The sequence below is a fragment of the Jaculus jaculus genome, chromosome 2 (genome assembly GCF_020740685.1).
Source record: "Jaculus jaculus isolate mJacJac1 chromosome 2, mJacJac1.mat.Y.cur, whole genome shotgun sequence".
Classification (NCBI taxonomy): Eukaryota; Metazoa; Chordata; class Mammalia; order Rodentia; family Dipodidae; genus Jaculus; species Jaculus jaculus.
The window spans coordinates 104,405,964-104,426,667 of NC_059103.1; the positions used below are offsets into that span (position 1 = coordinate 104,405,964).

At 41.7% G+C, this 20,704-nt stretch overlaps 1 protein-coding gene across 2 annotated transcripts in view; it reads left to right on the forward strand.

Moving 5' to 3' along the window:
• The window catches only part of Dnajb14 (DnaJ heat shock protein family (Hsp40) member B14), a 53,365-nt gene that overhangs the window by 6,092 nt on the left and 26,569 nt on the right, over positions 1-20,704 (forward strand). The window contains exon 2 of one of the 2 annotated variants that reach the window (XM_045144036.1): positions 9,627-9,801. The exons of the other annotated variant lie outside the window; for it this stretch is intronic. Within the exon in view, the coding sequence (XP_044999971.1) occupies positions 9,627-9,801 (175 nt within the window). The remainder of the gene's footprint in view (positions 1-9,626; positions 9,802-20,704) is intronic. 2 annotated transcript variants of the gene reach the window in all.

Here is a 20,704-nt window from a genome sequence, read left to right on the forward strand (position 1 = left end):
CAAGGCAATCCTCCTACCTCTGCCTCCTGAGTGCTGGGATTAAAGGTGTGCCCACCACACCAGGCTTCTTTCTTTCTTTTTTCTTTTGGTTTTTTGAGGTTTTCATTCTAGCCCATCTGGAATTCACTATAGTCTCAAGCTGGCATGAAACTCACAGCAATCTTCCTACCTCTGCCTCCTGAATGTTGGGAGTAAAGGCATGTGCCACCATGCCCAGCTCCATAACTGTTTTAAAAATATGTTTTTTCGCCGGTCATGGTGGCACATGCCTTTAATCCTAGCACTCGGGAGGCAGAGGTAGGAGGATCGCCGAGAGTTTGAGGCCACCCTGAGACTACATAGTGACTTCCAGGTCAGCCTGAGCTACTGTGAGACCCTGCCTCAGAAAACTGAAAAAACAACAACAAAAAAAGTTTTTTAGTTATTTGTGTGGAGAGACAAAAGTATATGGGCATGCTGGTCTCTGCAAATAGACATATGTGCCATTTTGTATGTCTGGCTTTATGTGAGTACTGGGGAATTAAACCTGGACTGGAAGGCTTTGCAATGCCTGGCACTCCACAACTTTTTAAAAAATTTACTTAAAATTATTTATTTATTTATTTATTTATTTATTTATTTGCAAACAGAGAGAGAGAGAGAGAGATAATATGAATATGACTGTGCCAAGACCCCTAACCACTGCAAATAAACTCTAGATACATATACCACTTTGTGCATCTGGCTTTATGTGGGTACTGAGGAATTGAATCCAGGCCATTAGGCATTGCAAGCAAATGCCTTTAACCTGCTGAACCATCTTTCCAGGCCTTTTAAAAAATAATTTTTTAAATTTTCTTTTCTTTGGTATTTTTTTTTTATAGTTTTGATAGATAGAGAAAATGGACACAGCAGGGCCTTTTAGCCGCTGTGAACTAACTCCAGATGCATGTGCCCCCTTGTATGCATGTGTGACATTGAGCACTTGTGTGCATCTGGCTATGTGGGATCTGGAGATTCCAACAAGCATTCTTAGGCTTCACAGGCAAGTGCCTTAACTGCTAAACCATCTCTCCAGCTCTTCTCTTTATTGAGGTAGGATCTCACTCTAGCCCAGGCTGGCCTGGAATTCACTATGTAGACTCAGGATGGCCTCGAACTCATGACGATCCTCCTTCCTCTGCCTCCCGAGTGCTAGGATTAAAGGCATGAGCTACCTCGTCCCGCTCTGGCTGAATTTTTAAAAAAGTATATTTCATTTAATCATTTGTAAGCAGAAAGATAGAAAGAGAGACAGACAGACAGAGAGATAGAGAGAATGGGCTTGCCAGGGCCTCTAGCCACTACGAACGAACTCCAGATGCATGTGTCACCTTGTGCATCTGTCTTATGTTGGTACTGGGGAATCGAACCTGGGTCTTTAGGCTTCCTAGGCTAGTACCTTAACTGATAAGCCACCTCTCCAGCCCCTTAAAAGTTTATTTATTTATTTCCTTAAGGAGGAAAGTATGGGCATGGCAGGGCCTCTTGCTGGTGCAAATGAGCTCCAAACATGTGCTGCTTTGTACATCTGACTTTACATGGGTACCGGAGAATCAAACCAAAAGCTGGTAGGCTTTGCAAGCAAGTGCCTGTAACCACTGAGAAATTTCCCAGCCCAGCTTTTGTAGTTTTTTAGGAACTGGGTTCTTATCTCCCTAAATAGCTAGTTGTTAGTAGTTTTTAGATCATTGCCCAGTGGCAACCCCTTTACAAAGGTTTCTGAGCCTTATAGAAACATCTGTTGTAGTCAGCTCCACTTTGCTGGGGTGAACATCCAAATCGGCACAGTTTAGGGGAGGAAGGTATTTATCTCAAGCTTACAGATCTGGGGCAAGTTCCATCAGTGTCAGAAGAAGCTGCTTCCATACATGCAAGCAGAGAAAAGCCATAACCAGTGTGGTAGTTTGAATATATGCCCCCCAATATATTCTGTATTTTATTAGTTTGTACTTTGCATCTGCAGCCACCTGGCTGGAGGTGGTGTTACTGGGCAGATCTTAAGGTGTGGTGGTGGTTTGAGATTTCAATCTAAAGATATGCAAAGTATGCCTAACTGGAGTTCCTGAAGTGTGCTGTGCTATGCTGTGTAGCTTTTGGCTTTTAGGCTTGTGCTTCTCTCTCTCTCCCTGCTTAGACCTCTGAAGGCAGGCCCGCCTCTTCTGCCATTATGGAACTTCCCTGGATTTGTAAGCTTCAATAAATATCCCTTCCTCCATAACTGTGCTGGTCTTGAAGTTCATGTCAGTGAACACCAACAAGCACAAAACTTACAACAAGCAGCAGGGAACTGCAGCAAGCAGGACCCCTAAGCTCAGACCTTCCTGCTGGAATCTGATCCACCCCAGACACTGCCTAGAGCTGAACCCCCGATCCACCCCCAGTGACACCTCCTCCAACCAGGCCTCTGGAGACCAGAATTACAACCTTTAATAAAACACCTGAGTCTATGAGCCAGGCATGGTGGCACATGCCGTTAATCCCAGCACTCAGGATCACTGTGAGTTCAAGGCCACCCTGAGACTACATAGTGAATTCCAGGTCAGCCTAGGCCAGAGTGAGACCCTACTTCGAAAAACAAAACAAAAACAAACAAACAAAAAACCCCTGAGTCTATGGGGGTCACGTATTCAGATTACCACAGTTTCGAATAGTCTTTTTTAAAATATATTTTCTAAAGCTTTTATTTGTTTTGGGTTGGGGCATGCTGTCTTATGTACATAATAGATTCAGAGTGATATTATCAGTTCTAATCCACTTGTATGATTAGTAAACAGCTTAAAATTTTTTATGTATATTCTTTTCTTTTTTCCATTTTTATTTTGTACAAAACTGTCTTTTAGTCAGTGAAGGACTGTGTGTACAGTGGTGGTTCCTTAAGATTTTATCACCCGGGATAGAGAGATGGCTTAGTGGTTAAGCGCTTGCCTGTGAAGCCTAAGGACCCTGGTTTGAGGCTCGATTCCCCAGGACCCATGTTAGCCAGATGCACAAGGGGGCGCACGTGTCTGGAGTTCGTTTGCAGAGGCTGGAAGCCCTGGCGCGCCCATTCTCTATCTGTCTCTCTCTCCCTCTCTGTCACTCTCAGATAAGTAAATAAAATTAACAAAAAATATTTTTTAAAAAAAAGATTTTATCACCCAATAATATGGCTATTTCTTTCCTTTGTTTTTTTTCTTTTTTCTTTCTTTTTTAATAAGTGAGAGAGAGAGAATTTGGCACATCAGAGTCTCTAGCCATTGCAGTTGAGGTCCAGATGCATGCACCATCTTGTGCTCATGTGTAACCTTGCACACTTTTGTCACCTTGTATGTCTGGCTTACATTGGATCTGGAGAGTTGAACATAGGTCCTTAGGCTTCACAGGTAAGTACCTTAAACCCTAAGCAATTTTTCCAGCCCTAATGTGGCTATTTTTGTTTGTGTAAATGTACTCTATGTTCTCACAATGATGAAATAGCCTAATAACACTTCTCAGGACACCTATTCCTATTGTTAAGCAGTTGTGACTATAGAAATATTGCCGACTTCATATAAAGAATGCTATAAATCCTATGTGCATTTAACTTTGGCTTCAATTAAAAAAAAATCCCACATTATCATATTCACCATCCTATTTTCTTCACCCTTCTCCACATGTGAACAGTTTGTTCTTTTTTTTTTAGGTGGGGTCTCGTTTTAGCTCAGGCTGACCTAGAATTCATTCACTGTGTAGTTAGTTTCAGTATAGCCTTGAATTTACAACCATCCTACCTCTGCCTCTTGAGTGCTGGGATTAAAGGTCTGTGTTACCACCCCCAGCCAGTTTGTTATATATATATATTATAGATACATTTTATATATATATATTATATATATATATGTATATATATAATATATATATAATGTATGTATTATAGATGTATATATTATAGATATCTATAATATATGTGTGTATAGCTTATTTTTATTTATTTATTTGAGAGTGACAAACACACAGAGAGAAAGAGACAGATAGAGAGAATGGACATGCCAGGGCCTTCAGCCACTGCAAACGAACTCCAGATGCGCCCCCTGTGCATCTGGCTAACGTGGGTCCTAGGGAATTGAGCCTTGAACCAGGGTCCTTAGGCTTCACAGGCAAGCGCTTAACCACTAAGCCATCTCTCCAGCCCTTATAACAATTCTTAATCAGTTCACACACAAAAAAGGGCAGGCTGGAGAGATGGCTTAGTGGCTAAGTGCTTGCCTGTGAAGCCTAAGGACTCCGGTTCGAGGCTTGGTTCCCCAGGTCCCATGTTAGCCAGATGCTCAAGGGGGCGCATGCGTCTGGAGTTCGTTTGCAGAGGCTGGAATCCCTGGCGCGCCCATTCTCTGTCTCTCCCTCTATCTGTCTTTCTGTGTCTGTGGCTCTCAAATTTAAAAAAAAAAAAAAAAACTGTTATAGGCATGATATCCTAATACTACTTAGTTCTATATATGTTAAATAAGACAAGGACTTTCATAACCACATTGTAGCCATCAAATTTAGGACATTAGTTCATGCATCTTGTTGAATTTCTGCTAGTGCTCTCCATTGTAGCCCTTTTGTCTTTTTTTTTTTTTAAGGCAGGCTGGGCGTGGCAACGCACACCTTTAATCCCAGCTCTCAGGAGGCAGAGGTAGGAGGATCGCCGTGAGTTTGAGGCCACCTGGAGACTACATAGTGAATTCCAGGTTAGCCTGGGCCAGAGTAAGACCCTACCTCAAAAAATAAAAAATAAAAAAAAAAGGGCACATGTCTTTTTTTTTTTTTAACATGTTGTTTTATTTTCCAGACATCATCTTAGTTTTTGTGTCTTGTGTTCGGCTTTTTTTTTTTTTCAACTTTTGAGGTAGGTAGGAACTTACTGTAGCCCAGGCTGGTTTTGAACTCTTGGCAGTCCTACCTCAACCTACTGAATGCTGGAATTAAAAGTGTGTGTCACCATGCTCAGCTGACTTGAGATTTTTAAAAACTTACTATGATTATTATTGTTTTCAGTTTTCTGAGGTAGGGTCTCATGCTAGCTCGAGCTGACCTGGAATTCACTATGTAGCCTGAGGGTGGCCTTGAACTCTCAGCGATCCTAAAAATGTATTTATATATTTATTTATTTATTTTGGTTTTTCAAGGTAGGTTCTCACTCTAGCCCAGGCTGACCTGGAATTCACTATGGAGTCTCAGGGTGGCCTTGAACTCATGGCGATCCTCCTACCTCTGCCTCCCGAGTGCTGGGATCAAAGGCGTGTGCCATCATGCCTGGCTTAAAAACTTATTTTTTAACAAGGATCAGTAATTACTTTTTTCTTTTTTAATATTTATTTACTTGAGAGAGAGAAAGAGGCAGAGAGAGAATGGGCCATGTCAGGGCCTTCCACCTTTGCAAACAAACTCCAGATGCATGTACCACCTTGTACATCTGGCTTACATGGGTTCTAGGGAATCAAACTTGGGTCCTTTGGCTTTGCAGGCAAGTGCCTGAACCACTAAGCCATCTCTCCAGCCCTAGAAACTTTTTATTGACAACCTCTATACACACAGATAATATATCATACTAATTATCCTCTACCAACACCTTTCCTTCCCCCTGCTTGAATCCTCCCTCCACTGAATCCCTTCTTTCCAACTAGTCACTTCTATTTTGATGCCATCTGTTTTCCCTCCTCCTATTATACAGGAGGAAAACTACTATGTAGGTAGCATTGGCCCCTGTGAGGTCATGAGTGTCAAGGCCACTTCTGGAAGACAATATAATAAACAGTCCTCTCCTTCCTTTGGCTCTTACATTCTATGTCTTCTGCAGTGGCTCCTGGGCCTTGGACAGTCTGACAGAGATGTCTCAGTGCCAAACACTCCACCTTCTCACCACTTTGACAGTGACTGTCATTTTTGATGTGCTGTATAATAAGCCAGTTATATTACAGTATTTCTCTTGATGTGGGTTTGAGTGGTAGCTTCTCATAAGAAATTTTGGCAAAAAGATCATGGAGGTGATATTTTGTTCTTGGAATAGCATACCAAGATGTACTAGATTTTGAATTTGCCCCTATTAGTGAAATTACTTTGATCTCTTAGTTAAGTTTGTGATTACCATGGTGTTTTTTTTCTTCTAAATTTTCTATAAAGCTAACTGCTTTCCCCACTGTAATTAATATTTTGTATGGAAATAGTTTTGAATTTTATAAATGTTCTATTCCCCAGCAGACATACCTCTTTATGGGACTTGTAATGATGACTTTTTCCTGAATGAATTTCTGATGGTTGCCAAAAGATAGCTTTGTTAAAATTTTTTATTTTATTTCTGTGAGGCAGAGAGAGAGAAAGAAAGAGGGAGAGAATGGGCACATCAGGGCCTCCAGCCACAGGAAACAAACTGCATAAAGACACATGCCTCACTTTTTGCATCTAGCTTTATGTGGCTACTGGAGAATCAAATCCCAGCTGTCAGGATTTACCAACAAGTGCTTTTAACCACTGAGCCATCTCTCCAGCCCCAAAGATGGCTTTTTTTTGGCTACTTTACTCTTTTTTTTTTCATCTTACTGTAGCCCAAGCTGACTTTGAACTCATAGTGATCCTCCTACCTCAGCCTTCCAAGTTCTGGGATTGAAGGCATATACCACCATGCCTGACTAAAAGATGGCTTTAAAAAAAACCCATTTTAAAAAATTATAATTATCCGGGCATGGTGGATCGTGCCTTTAATCCCAATACTTGGAGGGCAGAGGTAGGATTGCTGTGAGTTTGAGGCCACTGTAGAACTACATAATGCATTCCAGGTCAGCCTGGGCCAGAGCAAAAAACAAAACAAAAACAAACCCATTTATTTACTTTTTTTTTTTTTTTTTCCCTGTGGTAAAGTCTCACTCTAGCCCAGGCAAACTGGCTCTCTCTCTGTAGTGCCAGGCTGGCCTTTAACTCACAGCAGTCCTCCTACCTCTGCCTCCTGAATGCTGGGACCAAAGGCATTATGCCATCATGCCTGCCTATTTTAAAAAATCCAGATGCATGTGCCACCTTGTGCATTTATGTGCCTCTGGCTTCATGTGGGTACTGGGGAATTGAACCCAGGTCATTAAGCTTTGTGGGAAAGTACCTTAACCACAGAGCCATCTCTCTAGCCCCCAAAGATTTATTTATTTTTTTTATTTTTATTTTTTTTGGTTTTTCGAGGTAGGGTCTCACTCTGGTCCAGGCTGACCGGAAATTAACTGTATAGTCTCAGGGTGGCCTTGAACTCATGGTGATCATCCTACCTCTGCCTCCCAAGTGCTGGGATTAAAGGCGTACACCACCACGCCCAGCTCTACAAAGATGATTTTTTAAATTCTGTCATTTTTTTTACATTTATTTATTAGCATTTAGTTTTACTGATCTGGATGGATTTATAAATTCCTATTTAACCTGTCATTCTTACTATTTTGCTGTTGAAATTTAGTCAATAAGTGTCCCTTTAAGCTGGCTCTTTTGAATGTTGGCATTGTTATATTTAATCACTAGTAATTTGATCAATATTCTACTCTCTTTTTTTTCTACTATCTCTTTTTTTTTTAATTTTTTATTTATTTATTTGAGAGAGACAGACACAGAGAGAAAGACAGATAGAGGGAGAGAGAGAGAATGGGCGTGCCAGGGCTTCCAGCCTCTGCAAACAAACTCCAGACGCGTGCGCCCCCTTGTGCATCTGGCTAACGTGGGACCTGGGGAACCGAGCCTCGAACCGGGGTCCTTAGGCTTTACAGGCAAGCGCTTAACCGCTAAGCCATGTCTCCAGCCCTTCTACTATCTCTTGAGCTACCCTTCCACAAGCATACTCATGTGCACGCACATATTCCATTTTCAGACTAGCACTTGATACTGGGTTCATTCTAGCATTTTTTCTGTCTGTTCTTTTACTTGCTTATAATGAGAAATGTGGCTCACGTCTATTTGTTCGTTTTCATTCATGTCTTATGAATTGCTTCATTGACCTCATTGATGTAGACCCTACTAAACAGCTGGTTTTGGTTAGTAAATGCCTCCTTGGTCCCAATAAATATATACATATATATATGTGTGTGTGTATATATATGTGTGTGTGTGTGGTTGGAGGTAAGGTCTCTCTGTAGCTCAGGCTGACCTGGAATTCACTATGCAGTTTCAGGGTGGCCTTAGACTCACAGTGATTCTTTTGCCTCTGCCTCGCGAGTGCTAGGATTAAAGGCATGCACCACTATGCCCTGCTTAAAATATTTTTATTGATTTGTGGGGCGGGGGGGGGAAGGACAAACCAGAGCCTCCTGCCATTTTAAATGTACTTCAGATGCATGTGCCACTCTGTGCATCTGTCTAACTTTATGTGGGTACTGGGGAATCAAATCTGGGGCCTTTAGACTTTGCAAGCAAGTGCCATTTTTGCTAAGGCATCTCTCCAGCCCCCAATAAGGTGTTTTTTTTTTTTTTGTTTTGTTTTGTTTTTGTTTTTTTTCCGAGGTAGGGTCTCACTCTAGCCCAGTCTGACGTGGAATTCACTATGTAGTCTCATTGTTTTTGCTTTTTGAGCAACCCAGGCTGACGTGGAATTCACTGTGTAGTCTCAGGTTGACCTTGAACTCATGGCAGTCTTCCAACCTCTGCCTCCCGAGTGGTGGGATTAAAGGCATACTCAGCCCAATAATTTTTTTAAAATTATTTATTTGAAAGACAGAGAAAACAGGCATGCCAAGCCTCTTGTCACTGCAAATGAATTCCAGATGCATGGGCCACTTTGTGCTTCTAGCTTTATGTGGGTACTGGGGAATTGAACTTGGACCATCAGGCTTTGCAAGCAAGTGCCTTTAACCACTGAGCAATCCTCTCCACACTCCCAATACTTTGTCTTGACTCAAGCCTCACAGGCAATTGCAGTCAGGTTCACATTGCCTGGTAGGAATCACCCAACCAAGAGCAGATTCTGGGAAAAAAGAGGTTTATTTTAGCTTGCAGGCTCGAGGGGAAGCTCCATGACGACAGGGGACAACGATGACATGAGCAGAGGGTGGACATCACCCCTTGGCCAACATAAGGTGGACAATAGCAACAGGAGAGTGTGCCAAACACTAGCAAGGGAGCTGGCTGTAACACCCACAAGCCCGCCCCTTACAATATACCACCTCCTGGAGGTGTTAATTCCCAAATCATCAGCTGGGAACCTAGCATTCAGAACACCTGAGTTTATGGGGGACACCTGCATCGAACCACCATACAGGCCCTCCCAGCCTCACCAGCAGAAAGGAAGAAAAAAAAGGAAAGAAAAGTTATCTATTAATTTAAAATAATTTGAACCATGTCTACAGTGTCAGAGCATAGTACCAGTACATTTGAACGATGGTGATTTCAAGTTACTATGACACACTAGGAGCTAATGCAGAATTGAGAGCTTAAGACCGGTCTGAGTTTCAGGCCAGCCTTAATTACATACCAAGATCCACTCTCCCAAAAAAGTAGGGGAACAAAGGAAGGAGGGAAAATGACCCAAAGAAAAATCCTTTTGGGGCATTGTTGGTATGTTTGCTAGCTTTTTCCTCCAGATTTTGTGCATATATCTTGATGTAAATAGGCACAGACAGTTTACTTTTGTCTTTCCACAGCGTTATTGGAAATAATTATGAAAAATGGAAGCACTGCTGGCAGTAGTGCCCATTGCCGAAAACCATCTTCAGGTGGTGGAGATCAAAACAAGCCTAACTGCACCAAGGACAGCACGGTGAGCAGTGGTGAAGGTGGAAAAGTCTACACCAAAGACCAGGTTGATGGAGTTCTCAGGTAGGAATAAAAGTGATTCATATCTCTATTATAACTGATACTAATAGAATTCTGTCTTTAAAAGTGTTAAAACCTAATTGGTAGAATAAGTATGGGTGAATTTACTGAGTGTTTCTGTACTTCATATTCTTTGTGAAATCAGTCTGAAGTTTCAAGTCTATGGAATGTTCCATCTTTAAATTTATTTATAAGTCACAAAGATTCTTTTAAAAAGTTTTATAAGGAAAAATAATTTCAACTTTGTTTAAATACATCATTAGGTCATGTTATTGAAAGAGAATAGAAGGACTTTTTTCTGATATATAGATAAAAGTGGGAGAATTTCATAAGAAAGAAAATCGAGGCTAATGGTAACATTTTATTTCCTACTTAAGTTTTTTAAAAATTTATGTATGTACTTTTTTATTTTTCTTTTCTCCTTTTCTCTTCTTTCTTTTTTTTTAAGTTATTTATTTATTTATTTGAGAGCCACAGACACAGAAAGACAGATGGAGAGAGAGAGAATGGGCGCTCCAGGGCTTCCAGCCTCTGCAAACGAACTCCAGACACGTGCGCCCCCTTGTGCATCTGGCTAACGTGGGACCTGGGGAACCGAGCCTCGAACCGGTGTCTTTAGGCTTCACAGGCAAGCGCTTAACCGCTAAGCCATCTCTCCGGCCCTTCTTTCTTTTTTTTGAAGAAGGTTCTCACTCTAGCCCAGACTAACCTGGAGTTTACTCTGTAGCCCCAGCTGGCTTCAAACTGGCAATAATTCTCTCGCATCAGTTTCCCAAGTGCTGGGTTTAAAGGTGTGTGCGGTCAACCTGGCTATTTATAATTTTTGTAAGACTGTGTTTTTATATCTATAAGCACTTTAATGTCTCTCCTCTTAATTTTTTTAAAAAACACTTCTTTATTTATTTGCAAGGAGAGAGAGAGAGAGAGAGAGAAATAAGCATGCCATGACCTCTTGCCAGTGCAAATTCAACATTGCCTATGTCATTTTGTGCATCTAGTTTTATGTGAGTACTAGGGAGTCAAACGTGGACCAACAAACTTTGCGAGCAAGTGCCATTAACTGCTAAGGCATCTCAGCCCTCATTTTAAGTTTTTTTTTTTTTTTTTTAAGTTTTTGAGGTAGGGTCTCACTCTATCCAAGGCTGACCTAGAATTCACTTTGTAGTCTCAGGGTGGCCTTGAGCTCATGGCAATCCTCCTACCTCTGCCTCCTGAGTGTTGGGATTAAAGGCATATGCCACCATGCCCAGCTCCTTTTAAGTTTTCAAAAATGTATTTTTATTTATTTGAGAGAGAGAGAGAATGTGTACGGGTGCACCAGGACCTCCTGCCACTTAAAGAAACTCCAGACACATGTGCCATTTTGTGTAACTGGCTTTATGTGGGCACTGGGGAATTGAACCTGGCCCGCCAGGCTTTGCAAATAAGTGCCTGTAACTGCCAAGCCATCTCTCCTGCCTTTTTTTTTTTTTTAATTTTTAACCTCTGAGTATCATTCTGTTTAGTACTAGTCTTTTAGTCTTACTCATAATATAATTAAAGCAAAACTGAGTAGAGTTAAAAAAAAAAAAAAGCTGGGCTGGAGAGATGGCTTTTTAAAGTGCTTATAGATATAAAAACACAGTCTTACAAAAATTATAAATAGCCAGGTTGACCGCACACACCTTTAAACCCAGCACTTGGGAAACTGATGCGAGAGAATTATTGCCAGTTTGAAGCCAGCTGGGGCTACAGAGTAAACTCCAGGTTAGTCTGGGCTAGAGTGAGAACCTTCTTCAAAAAAAAGAAAGAAGGGCCGGAGAGATGGCTTAGCGGTTAAGCGCTTGCCTGTGAAGCCTAAAGACACCGGTTCGAGGCTCGGTTCCCCATGTCCCACCTTAGCCAGATGCACAAGGGGGTGCACGCATCTGGAGTTCGTTTGCAGAGGCTGGAAGCCCTGGCGCGCCCATTCTCTCTCTCTCCCTCTACCTGTCTTTCTCTCTGTGTCTGTCGCTCTCAAATAAATAAATAAATAAATTTTAAAAAAAAGCTGTGAACTCAGTTTTGGAGATGTGGCTTTACTAATTTCATAAATTAAGAAAGGATTTTCTGGCTAGGTGTGATGGTGCACGCCTTTAAACCCAGTACTTGGGAGGCAGCTGAAGGGGGATCAGCATGAGCTCAAGGTCACCATGAAACTACATAGTGAATTAATTAGGTCAACCTGGGAGCAGGACACTACCTTAAAAAGGGAAAAAAAATATGTGGGGGCTTCTGGAAAGAAAATGAAACTCTTGAGTATGAATATAATTGTCTTTAGAATATAATTTTTTGTTTCCTGTTGTAATTTAAGGAAATTGTGTTGTGCTAAAGTTGCTCTTCTAGGATAATTAAATTTAAAAATGATAGTCTGAAGAGTGATCAGTCAGGACGATCTCAGGGAGAGAGGGTACAGTGAAATAATGTAAACACGTGGTAGTTAAATCTTTCTCTTTTGCCTGCTCCTATTTATCTTTTTTCCTTCCTTCTTTCTTTCTTTCCTTCCCTCCCTTCCTCCCTCTTTTCTTTCTTTTTTGTTATTTAAGGTGGAGTCTCATTCTAGCTCAGGTTGACCTGGAATTTACTATGTAGTCTCAGGCTGGCCTTGACTGACAGGGATGCTCCCACCTCTGCCTCCCTGCTGAGGGCTAGGATTAAAGGCATGCACTATCACACCTGGCTTTATTTATTTATTTATTTATTTATTTATGAGAGAAAGAAGCAGATATATAGAGAGAATGCACGTGCCAGGGCCTCTAGCCACTGCAAAGGAACTCCAGAATCATAAGCCATCGTCTGCATCTGGCTTTACTTGGGTACTGGGAAATTGAACCTGGGTCCTTTGGCTTTGCTGGCAAGTACTATAACCACTAAGTCATTTCTCCAGCCCTTGTTTATCTTTTTATTTCCTTTCTTTCTCACCCCTTTTCCCTCTATTCTGTTTTCCTCACCATAATTTGTAATTATGTGTATTTTGAGAAGAATATATTATTTATTAAAGTGTCTTGATTAAATCTAACATTAGGATATTTGAATTTTGCCTTTTTCCTCTACATATGCTAAACCTTGATTGTATCTTTTTATCTGAATGGGATCATAATGAGTCACAAAAGTTTTCTTGATTTTGTAGTAAAGCTGCGAGACAGGGCATTTGATTAGTGTGAATGGTAGTACAGTACTTTGAAGATGTAAGTAATACTGCTAACCACTTCCATAACAAGCACCCTGTCAAGATGTGGCTGAATAAGTGAATATGTGAGAGACTTGATTTTTGACTTCTTTCAGGAAAAGCTTTATGGAAGCAATATACTGAAGCATATTCCTGGAAAAAAAAACATCTGAAAACAAATTATATTTTCTCATAGTCATTACATTATATTAGGAGAACATATTCTCTCTCTTTGAGAAAATGTCCTCTGAGTGTATCATATGTGGTATATGTGGTACAGGGAATGGAACCCAGGGCTTCATGCACACTAATCAAGCACTCTACCCACTGAGCAATACTCCAGATCCCCAAGAAAATATTCTAAATGAAGGACCTCAAAGTTAATTGTATGTAATTTTTGTGAAACTTTTTTTCCTATAAAGACTAGAATCAAAGCTGGTCATGGTGGCACACACCTTTAATCCCAGCACTCGGGAGGCAGAGATAGGAGGGTTGCCATGAGTTCGAGATCACCCTGAGACTACATAGTGAATTCCAGGTCAGCTTGGGAGCTGGGAGGTAGAGTGAGACCCTACCTCAAAAAAACCAAAAAAAAAAAAAGACTAGAATCATTTACATTTGAAAATTTCACCTTAAAGATTATAGTTGTAAATTTTAGAGAATAACAGTCTTTAAAATCCGGTGTTTAGCCCAAGCTGAATACCCCTGTGTTGCTGCAGGGGACCCCCATGTGGGGATTTCCAGCATGATAAGGAGAGCATGGTGCTGAGTGACTGTATATATGTGTGTGTATGTGAGACAGAGAGAATTTTTCATAGCTCAGAAGACCTGGCTTTAGGCAGGAGGAGACATCTTGAGAATGGAAGAATGAGAGATATTGGTGGGTGTTTATATAATTTATATGTTACTAGAGTTGGACAGATGGAGACATTAAACATTGAGGGAGTTTATGTCTGTTGGCTTCTATTTTCTCTTTGAGGTTAGAGATAAAGCTGTTACAAGAGATGAGGTTTTTAAAAGCTTGAGGAAAATAGTAAAAGTATGACTATTTGCAGAGGAGAGCAGCCAAGCAATAGAAAGTTGACTTAACATTGAGTGCCCAGCCATATTTAAGATAGAAAAATTAGTTTGAGTAGAATTAGTTTTTGTTTTTTTTTTATAAACTTTATTTTTATTTTTTTTATTTATTTTTTTTATTTTTTATTTTTTTTTTAAATTTTTTTTTGTTCATTTTTTATTTATTTATTTGAGAGCGACAGACATAGAGAGAAAGACAGATAGAGGGAGAGAGAGAGAGAATGGGCGCGCCAGGGCTTCCAGCCACTGCAAACGAACTCCAGACGCGTGCGCCCCCTTGTGCATCTGGCTAACGTGGGACCTGGGGAACCGAGCCTCGAACCGGGGTCCTTAGGCTTCACAGGCAAGCGCTTAACCGCTAAGCCATCTCTCCAGCCCTTTATTTTTATTTTTATTTTTTTTATTTGAGAGCGACAGATACAGAGAGAAAGACAGATAGAGGGAGAGAGAGAGAATGGGTGCGCCAGGGCTTCCAGCCTCTGCAAACGAACTCCAGACGCATGCGCCCCCTTGTGCATCTGGCTAACGTGGGACCCGGGGAACCGAGCCTCAAACCGGGGTCCTTAGGCTTCACAGGCAAGCGCTTAACTGCTAAGCCATCTCTCCAGCCCAGAATTAGTTTTTGTTGTTGTTGTTGTTGTTGTTGTTGTTGTTGTTGTTGGCACAGCTCTTACTCTGTAGCCCTGACCAGCCATGAGTTTGTACTGATCTTCCTATGTCTGCTTCTCCAGTGATGGGATTATAGGTATGTGCCACATGCCCAGCTGTATTTTTTAAATTATATAGGACTAGAGAGATGGCTTAGCAGTTAAAGGCACTTGCCTGCAAAGCCAAAGGACCCAGGTTCAATTCCCTAGGACCCATGTAAGCCAGATGCACAAGGTGGTGCATGCATCTAGAGTTCGTTTGCAGTGGCTGGAGGCCCGGGCACACCTATTCTCTCTCTCTCTCTTTCTATCCTTCCCTCGAATAAATAAATAAAAATAAATTATATGTATATTTTTAAATATATATTTTTCTTTCTGGGATTAATTATGATCAGAACATTCTTCTTGGGGGGATTTCGAGGTAGGGTTTTACTCTAGTCCACATTCTTTTAAGAGAATCCCTAAGTTATTAAAAATACTTACCATTACTTTATATGTTGCTTAGCTGAATCATGTAATATTTTGGTAAGGGAACAATTCAGTGCAAAAACTTGCTTGTTTTGTTTTTCAAGGTAGGGTCTTACTCTGGTCCAGGCTGACCTGGAATTAACTATATAGTCTCAGGGTGGCCTCGAACTCATAGTGATCCTCCTACCTCTGCCTCCTGAGTGCTGGGATTAAAGGCATGTACCATCCACCACACCTGGCTTTTTTTTTTTTTTTTTTTTTTTTTGAGGCAGGATCTTACTCTAGCACAGGTTGACCTGGACCTCCCTTTGTCTAGGCTGGCAGTCTTCCCAATTTAGCCTCCCAATGTGCTGGGATTAAAGGTGTGAGCCACTATGCCTACTTGTTTTGTGTTTTACCTGTACACAAGGGATTTTTCTCAAGAAAAATCTTGTTGGTGAGGATGGTTATTTATGCAAACTAGTTGCTCAGTGACAGTTTGGCTCAATGGGGAGAAGCCATGCAATAATACCATGTCCGTTGCATAAGTAAGAGCTAGCTTACAGTAAGACTGAAGAAAAGTTGTGGGACTTTATATATACTATTCTGTGAAACTAAGCTCTGTATGTTATCTTTGATTTGAAATGTACTAAAGAATAATTGAGGAAAATGTCATGAATCTTATTTGATGAAGGTATTAATATATCACTGAAAAAGACCATCTTCCATCTAAACAGACATGATCAGCATGAAATAAAGTGGGCTGTTATTATCTAGAAACATTTTATGAAGCAGTTAACTCATTTGAATAATGCAAATTTGTTAATTTAAAAATGTGTGTGTGTGTGTGTGTGTGAGAGAGAGAGAGAGAGAGAGAGAGAGAGAGAGAGAGAGAGAGAGAAGAGGGGCAGAGTATGGCTGCTCCAGGGCCTCTTGCTACTGCACATGAACTCCAGATGCCTGTATTGTTTTGTGCATATTGTTTTACGTAGGTACTGAGGAATTGAACCCAGGCTGACAGGCTTTGCAGCTGAGTCCTGTTCCTTTTCCTTTTTGTAAGTAAGCACCTTTAACCACTGAACCATCTCTCTAACCCTGTTCATTTGTTTTGAGGCAGGGTTTCATGTAGCTCAGACTGGTATCAAATTTGACCTATCGCTAAGGTCTACCTCCTGAGTGCTTAGATTGTAGCTGTTCACCACCACACTTGGATAGTATTGGAGATTGAACCCAGTACTTTGTACTTGCTAGTAAGCACTCTACAAACTGACCTACGTTCCTAGCCTGAAATTATGGAGATATAAATTTAAGAAGTGATTTAACCTTAGGTTTTCCTCACCCCCCCCCCCTTTGTTTAGATAACGTCTTGCTGTGTAGCCTAGGCTGAACTTGAATTCATGGTCCTCCTACCTTAACCTCCCTCTTGAGAGCCACCAGGCCCATCTTATTGTTTCATGCTTTAGTTCTTGAAATGAAAGAAAGATAAATCATTTTTGCTAAGCTCGAAGAAACAAATGATTCCTTGTCTTAGAAATGAGTATTTCCTAGCTGGGCGTGGTGGTGTACACCTTTAATCCCAGCACTTAGGAGGCAGAGATAGGAGGATTGCCGTGAGTTTGAGGCCACCCTGAGACTCCATAGTGAATTCCAGGTTAGCTTGGGCTAGATGAGACCCTACCTCGAAAAACCAAAAGAAAAAAAAAGAAAGTATTTCCTTATATACCAGTTACATTTGGAGTTTGTTTTTCAACTAGTTTTAACAGTTTTTGTTTGTTTGTTTTTGTTTTTGAGACAGAGAGAATGGGTGCACTAGGGCCTCTTGCCATTGCAAACGAACTCCAGACATGCACCACTTTGTGAATCTGGCTTATGTGGGTACTGGGAAACTGAACCTGGGTCCTTAGGCTTCTCAGGCAAGCTCCATAACCATAAGGGCTGGAGAGATGGCTTAGTGGTTATGGTGCTTGCCTGTGAAGCTTACAGACCAATGTTCTACTCTTCAGGTCCCATGTAAGCCAGACGCATAAGGTGACACAAGTGTGCAAGATCACTCGTGTGCCCTACAAGGGGGCACATGTGTCTGGAGAGCTATTCCAGTGGTTAAAGGCCCTAGCACACCAATTCTCTCTCTCTTGCTCTTTCTTTCATTAAAAAAAAAAAAAAAATAAGCAGGGCTGGAGAGGTGGTTTAGTGGTTAAGGCATTTACCTGCAAAGCCAAAGGATCCTGGTTCGATTCTCCAGGACCCACGTAAGCCAGACGCACAAGGGGCACATACATCTGGAGTTCATTTGCAGTGGCTGGAGGCTCCGGTGTGCCCATTCTCTCAAATTAATAAATAAATATTTTAAAAAATAAGCCAGGCATAGTGGCGCATGCCTTTAGTCCCAGCACCTGGGAGGCAGAGAGAGGTAGGAGGATCACCATGAGTTTGAGGCCACCCTGAGACTACATTGTAAATTCCAGGTCAGCCTGAGTTAGAGTGATACCGTGCCTCGAAAAACTAAAAAAAAAATAAAATAAGTATTTTTATTTATTTGAGAGAGGGAGGAATGGGAGTGCTAGAGCCTCTCATCACTACAAATGTAGTCAAGCGTATGTAACACTTTGTGCCTCTGGCTTTACATGGGTACTAGGGAATTGCAAACAAGTGCCTGTAACTGCTGAGCTATCTCCCAGCCCTTTCAACTTTTGAGATTTTTATTTATTTATTTATTTATTTATGAGAGAGAGATAGAGAATAGGCACGCCGGGGCCTCAAGCTACTGCAAACAACCTCCAGACACATTTGCTGCCTTGTGCATCTGGTTTATGTGGGTACTGAAGAATTGAATCTGGGTCCTTAGGCTTTGCAGGCAAGAGTGTTAATGGCTAAGCCATCTCTCTAACCCCCCCTTTAAACTTTTTTTTTGTTTTTTTGAGGTAGGGTCTCATGCTAGCTCAGGCTGACCTGGAATTCACTATGTAGTCTCAGGTTGGCCTTGAACTCACTGCAATCCTCCTACCTCTGCCTCCCGAATGCTGGGATTAAAGCCATGCACCACCACAGCTGCAGTCCCTTTAAACTTTTTTATTGGTAATATTTGTACATTTACATATTTTATCAATATCCTCTCCTCTTTTTTTCCTTCATCCCCCTTATTTATCTTTGGAGACAGGGTTTCATGTGTCACAGGGTGACCTCAAGCCCTTTGTGTAGCTGAGAATGGCCTTAAATTTCTTAGCTTTCTTCCTTCATCTCCCCTGTGTTGGGATCATAGGTGTTTGCCACCATGCCTGGCTTATACTTCATTGAGGTTCTCACCCAGAGCTTAATGGATATTAGGCAAGCACTCTACCAACTGAACTATGTCCTCAGCCTGTACATATATTTAACAATAAGCTGTAACCCATTAAAAAAAGAACACATTGAAAGAAGACCCTCCTCTACTGTCAGTATTGCTTTCAATCATGTGAAGAAGACATAAAGGCTGGACTAAACATGTTTCCCATTATTGATTTCCAGAGTCTTGTTATACAACATTACATTCTAAAATAGCTAATGGGAGTTGGACAGATAGCTCAACAGTTAAGGCACTTGCCTACAGAGCCTAATGACCCAGGCTTAATTCCCCAGCATCATATAAACCATATACACAAAGAAGCACATGCATCATTTGCAGTTCATTTGCAGTGACTATAGAGACCCTGGTGCACCCATTTTCTCTGTCTCTCTTCTCTCTATCTTGCTGTGCTTGCAAATAAATAAATAAATAAAAATATTTAAAATAGCTAATGGAGTCTCTCTACCCCATTTATCCTTTTTTTTTTTGCTTTATATTTGAGAGAGAGAGAGAGAGAGAGAATGGGCTCACCAGGGCCTTCAGCTGCTGCAAACAAACTCCAGAAGCATGCACCACATTGTACATCTGGCTTACATGGGTTATGGGGAATCTAACCTGTGTCCTGTAGCTTTGCAAGTTAGTGCCTTAACTGCTAAGACATCCCTCCCGCCCTCTCCTCTCCTCTCCTCTCCTCTCCTCTCCTCTCCTCTCCTCTCCTCTCCTCTCCTCTCCTCTCCTCTCCTCTCCTCTCCTCTCCTCTCCTCTCCTCTCCTCTCCTCTCCTCTCCTCCCCTCCCCTCCCCTCCCCTCCCCTCCCCTCCCCTCCCCTCCCCTCCCCTCCCCTCCCCTCCCCTCCCCTCCCCTCCCCTCCCCTCCCCTCCCCTCCCCTCCCCTCCCCTCCCCTCCCCTCCCCTCCCCTCCCCTCCCCTCCCCTCCCCTCCCCTCCCCTCCTTTTGTTTAGGTTTTCAGTATCAGGCAGGAAGTTCCTCCAGTGGAGCAGACCTCTAGTCCAATTAGTTGGCTTCTCCTGTAACAGACACACCATCATTGCACCAGTTGGTATATGCAGGGTCCACTACTGTTGATGACTTTTCTCCTCTAATAGGCTTTCTAGCATCCTGACAGCTAGCCAACAGGGAGGAAGCTTCCAGCTCTATTCCAGCTTAATTTCTCAGTGACCTGCAGCCCAAGCATGTGGCTTCTTCAACTGGAGGGTCTGACCATCTACCTTACGTATTTATGTGCAAGATGAGAGAGAGAAAGAATGGGTTTGCCAGGGCCTTCAGCCACTGCAAAGAAACTCCAGATGTATGTACCACTTGTGCATCTGGCTTTATATGGGTACTGGGGAATCAAAACCAGGTCATTAGGCATTGCAAGCAAGCTCCTTAACTGCAGAGCTATCTGTCTAGCCACCGCTTCTTTAAAAAAAAAAATTTTTTTTTTTTTTTTTGATGGGGAGAAGATTCCAGTCTTTCAGAAAGAAGAAATAAACCACCTGTGACAAGCATATAGCTGGTGAAAACAGTCATAATGACAGCAATATGCATTAAAAATGATACATGGAGCATGTATGGAGCCAGAGATGGTGGCCTTTAATCCCAGTACTTCGGAAGATGAAGTAGGAGAATCTCCATGAGTATGAATGAGGTCAGCCTAGGCTACAGAGTGAGTCCCAAATCAGCCTGGGTTATGGTGAGATCTTGCCTCAAAAAATTTTTTTTGAGGGCTGGAGAGATGGCTTAGCGGTTAAGCGCTTGCCTGTGAAGCCTAAGGACCCCAGTTCGAGGCTCGGTTCCCCAGGTCCCATGTTAGCCAGATGCACAAGGGGGCGCACGCGTCTGGAGTTCGTTTGCAGAGGCTGGAAGCCCTGGCGCGCCCATTCTCTCTCTCCCTCTATCTGTCTTTCTCTCTGTGTCTGTCGCTCTCAAATTAAATAAATTAAAAATTTAAAAAATTTTTTTTGATACCTGTATGGTAATCTCTTTTTGTTTTCAGTTTTAATCTTTTCTTTTGACTAATTTTTTTTAATTTCTTTTTTATCTTTTCACAATTTTTATTAACATTTTCCATGATTATAAAAAATATCCCATGGTAATACCCTCCTTCCCCCTCTCTGTACTTTCCCCTTTGAAATTCCATTCTCCATCATAGTACCTCCCCATCTCAATCACTGTAGTTACATATATACAATACCAAACTATTAAGTACCCTCCTCCCTTCCTTT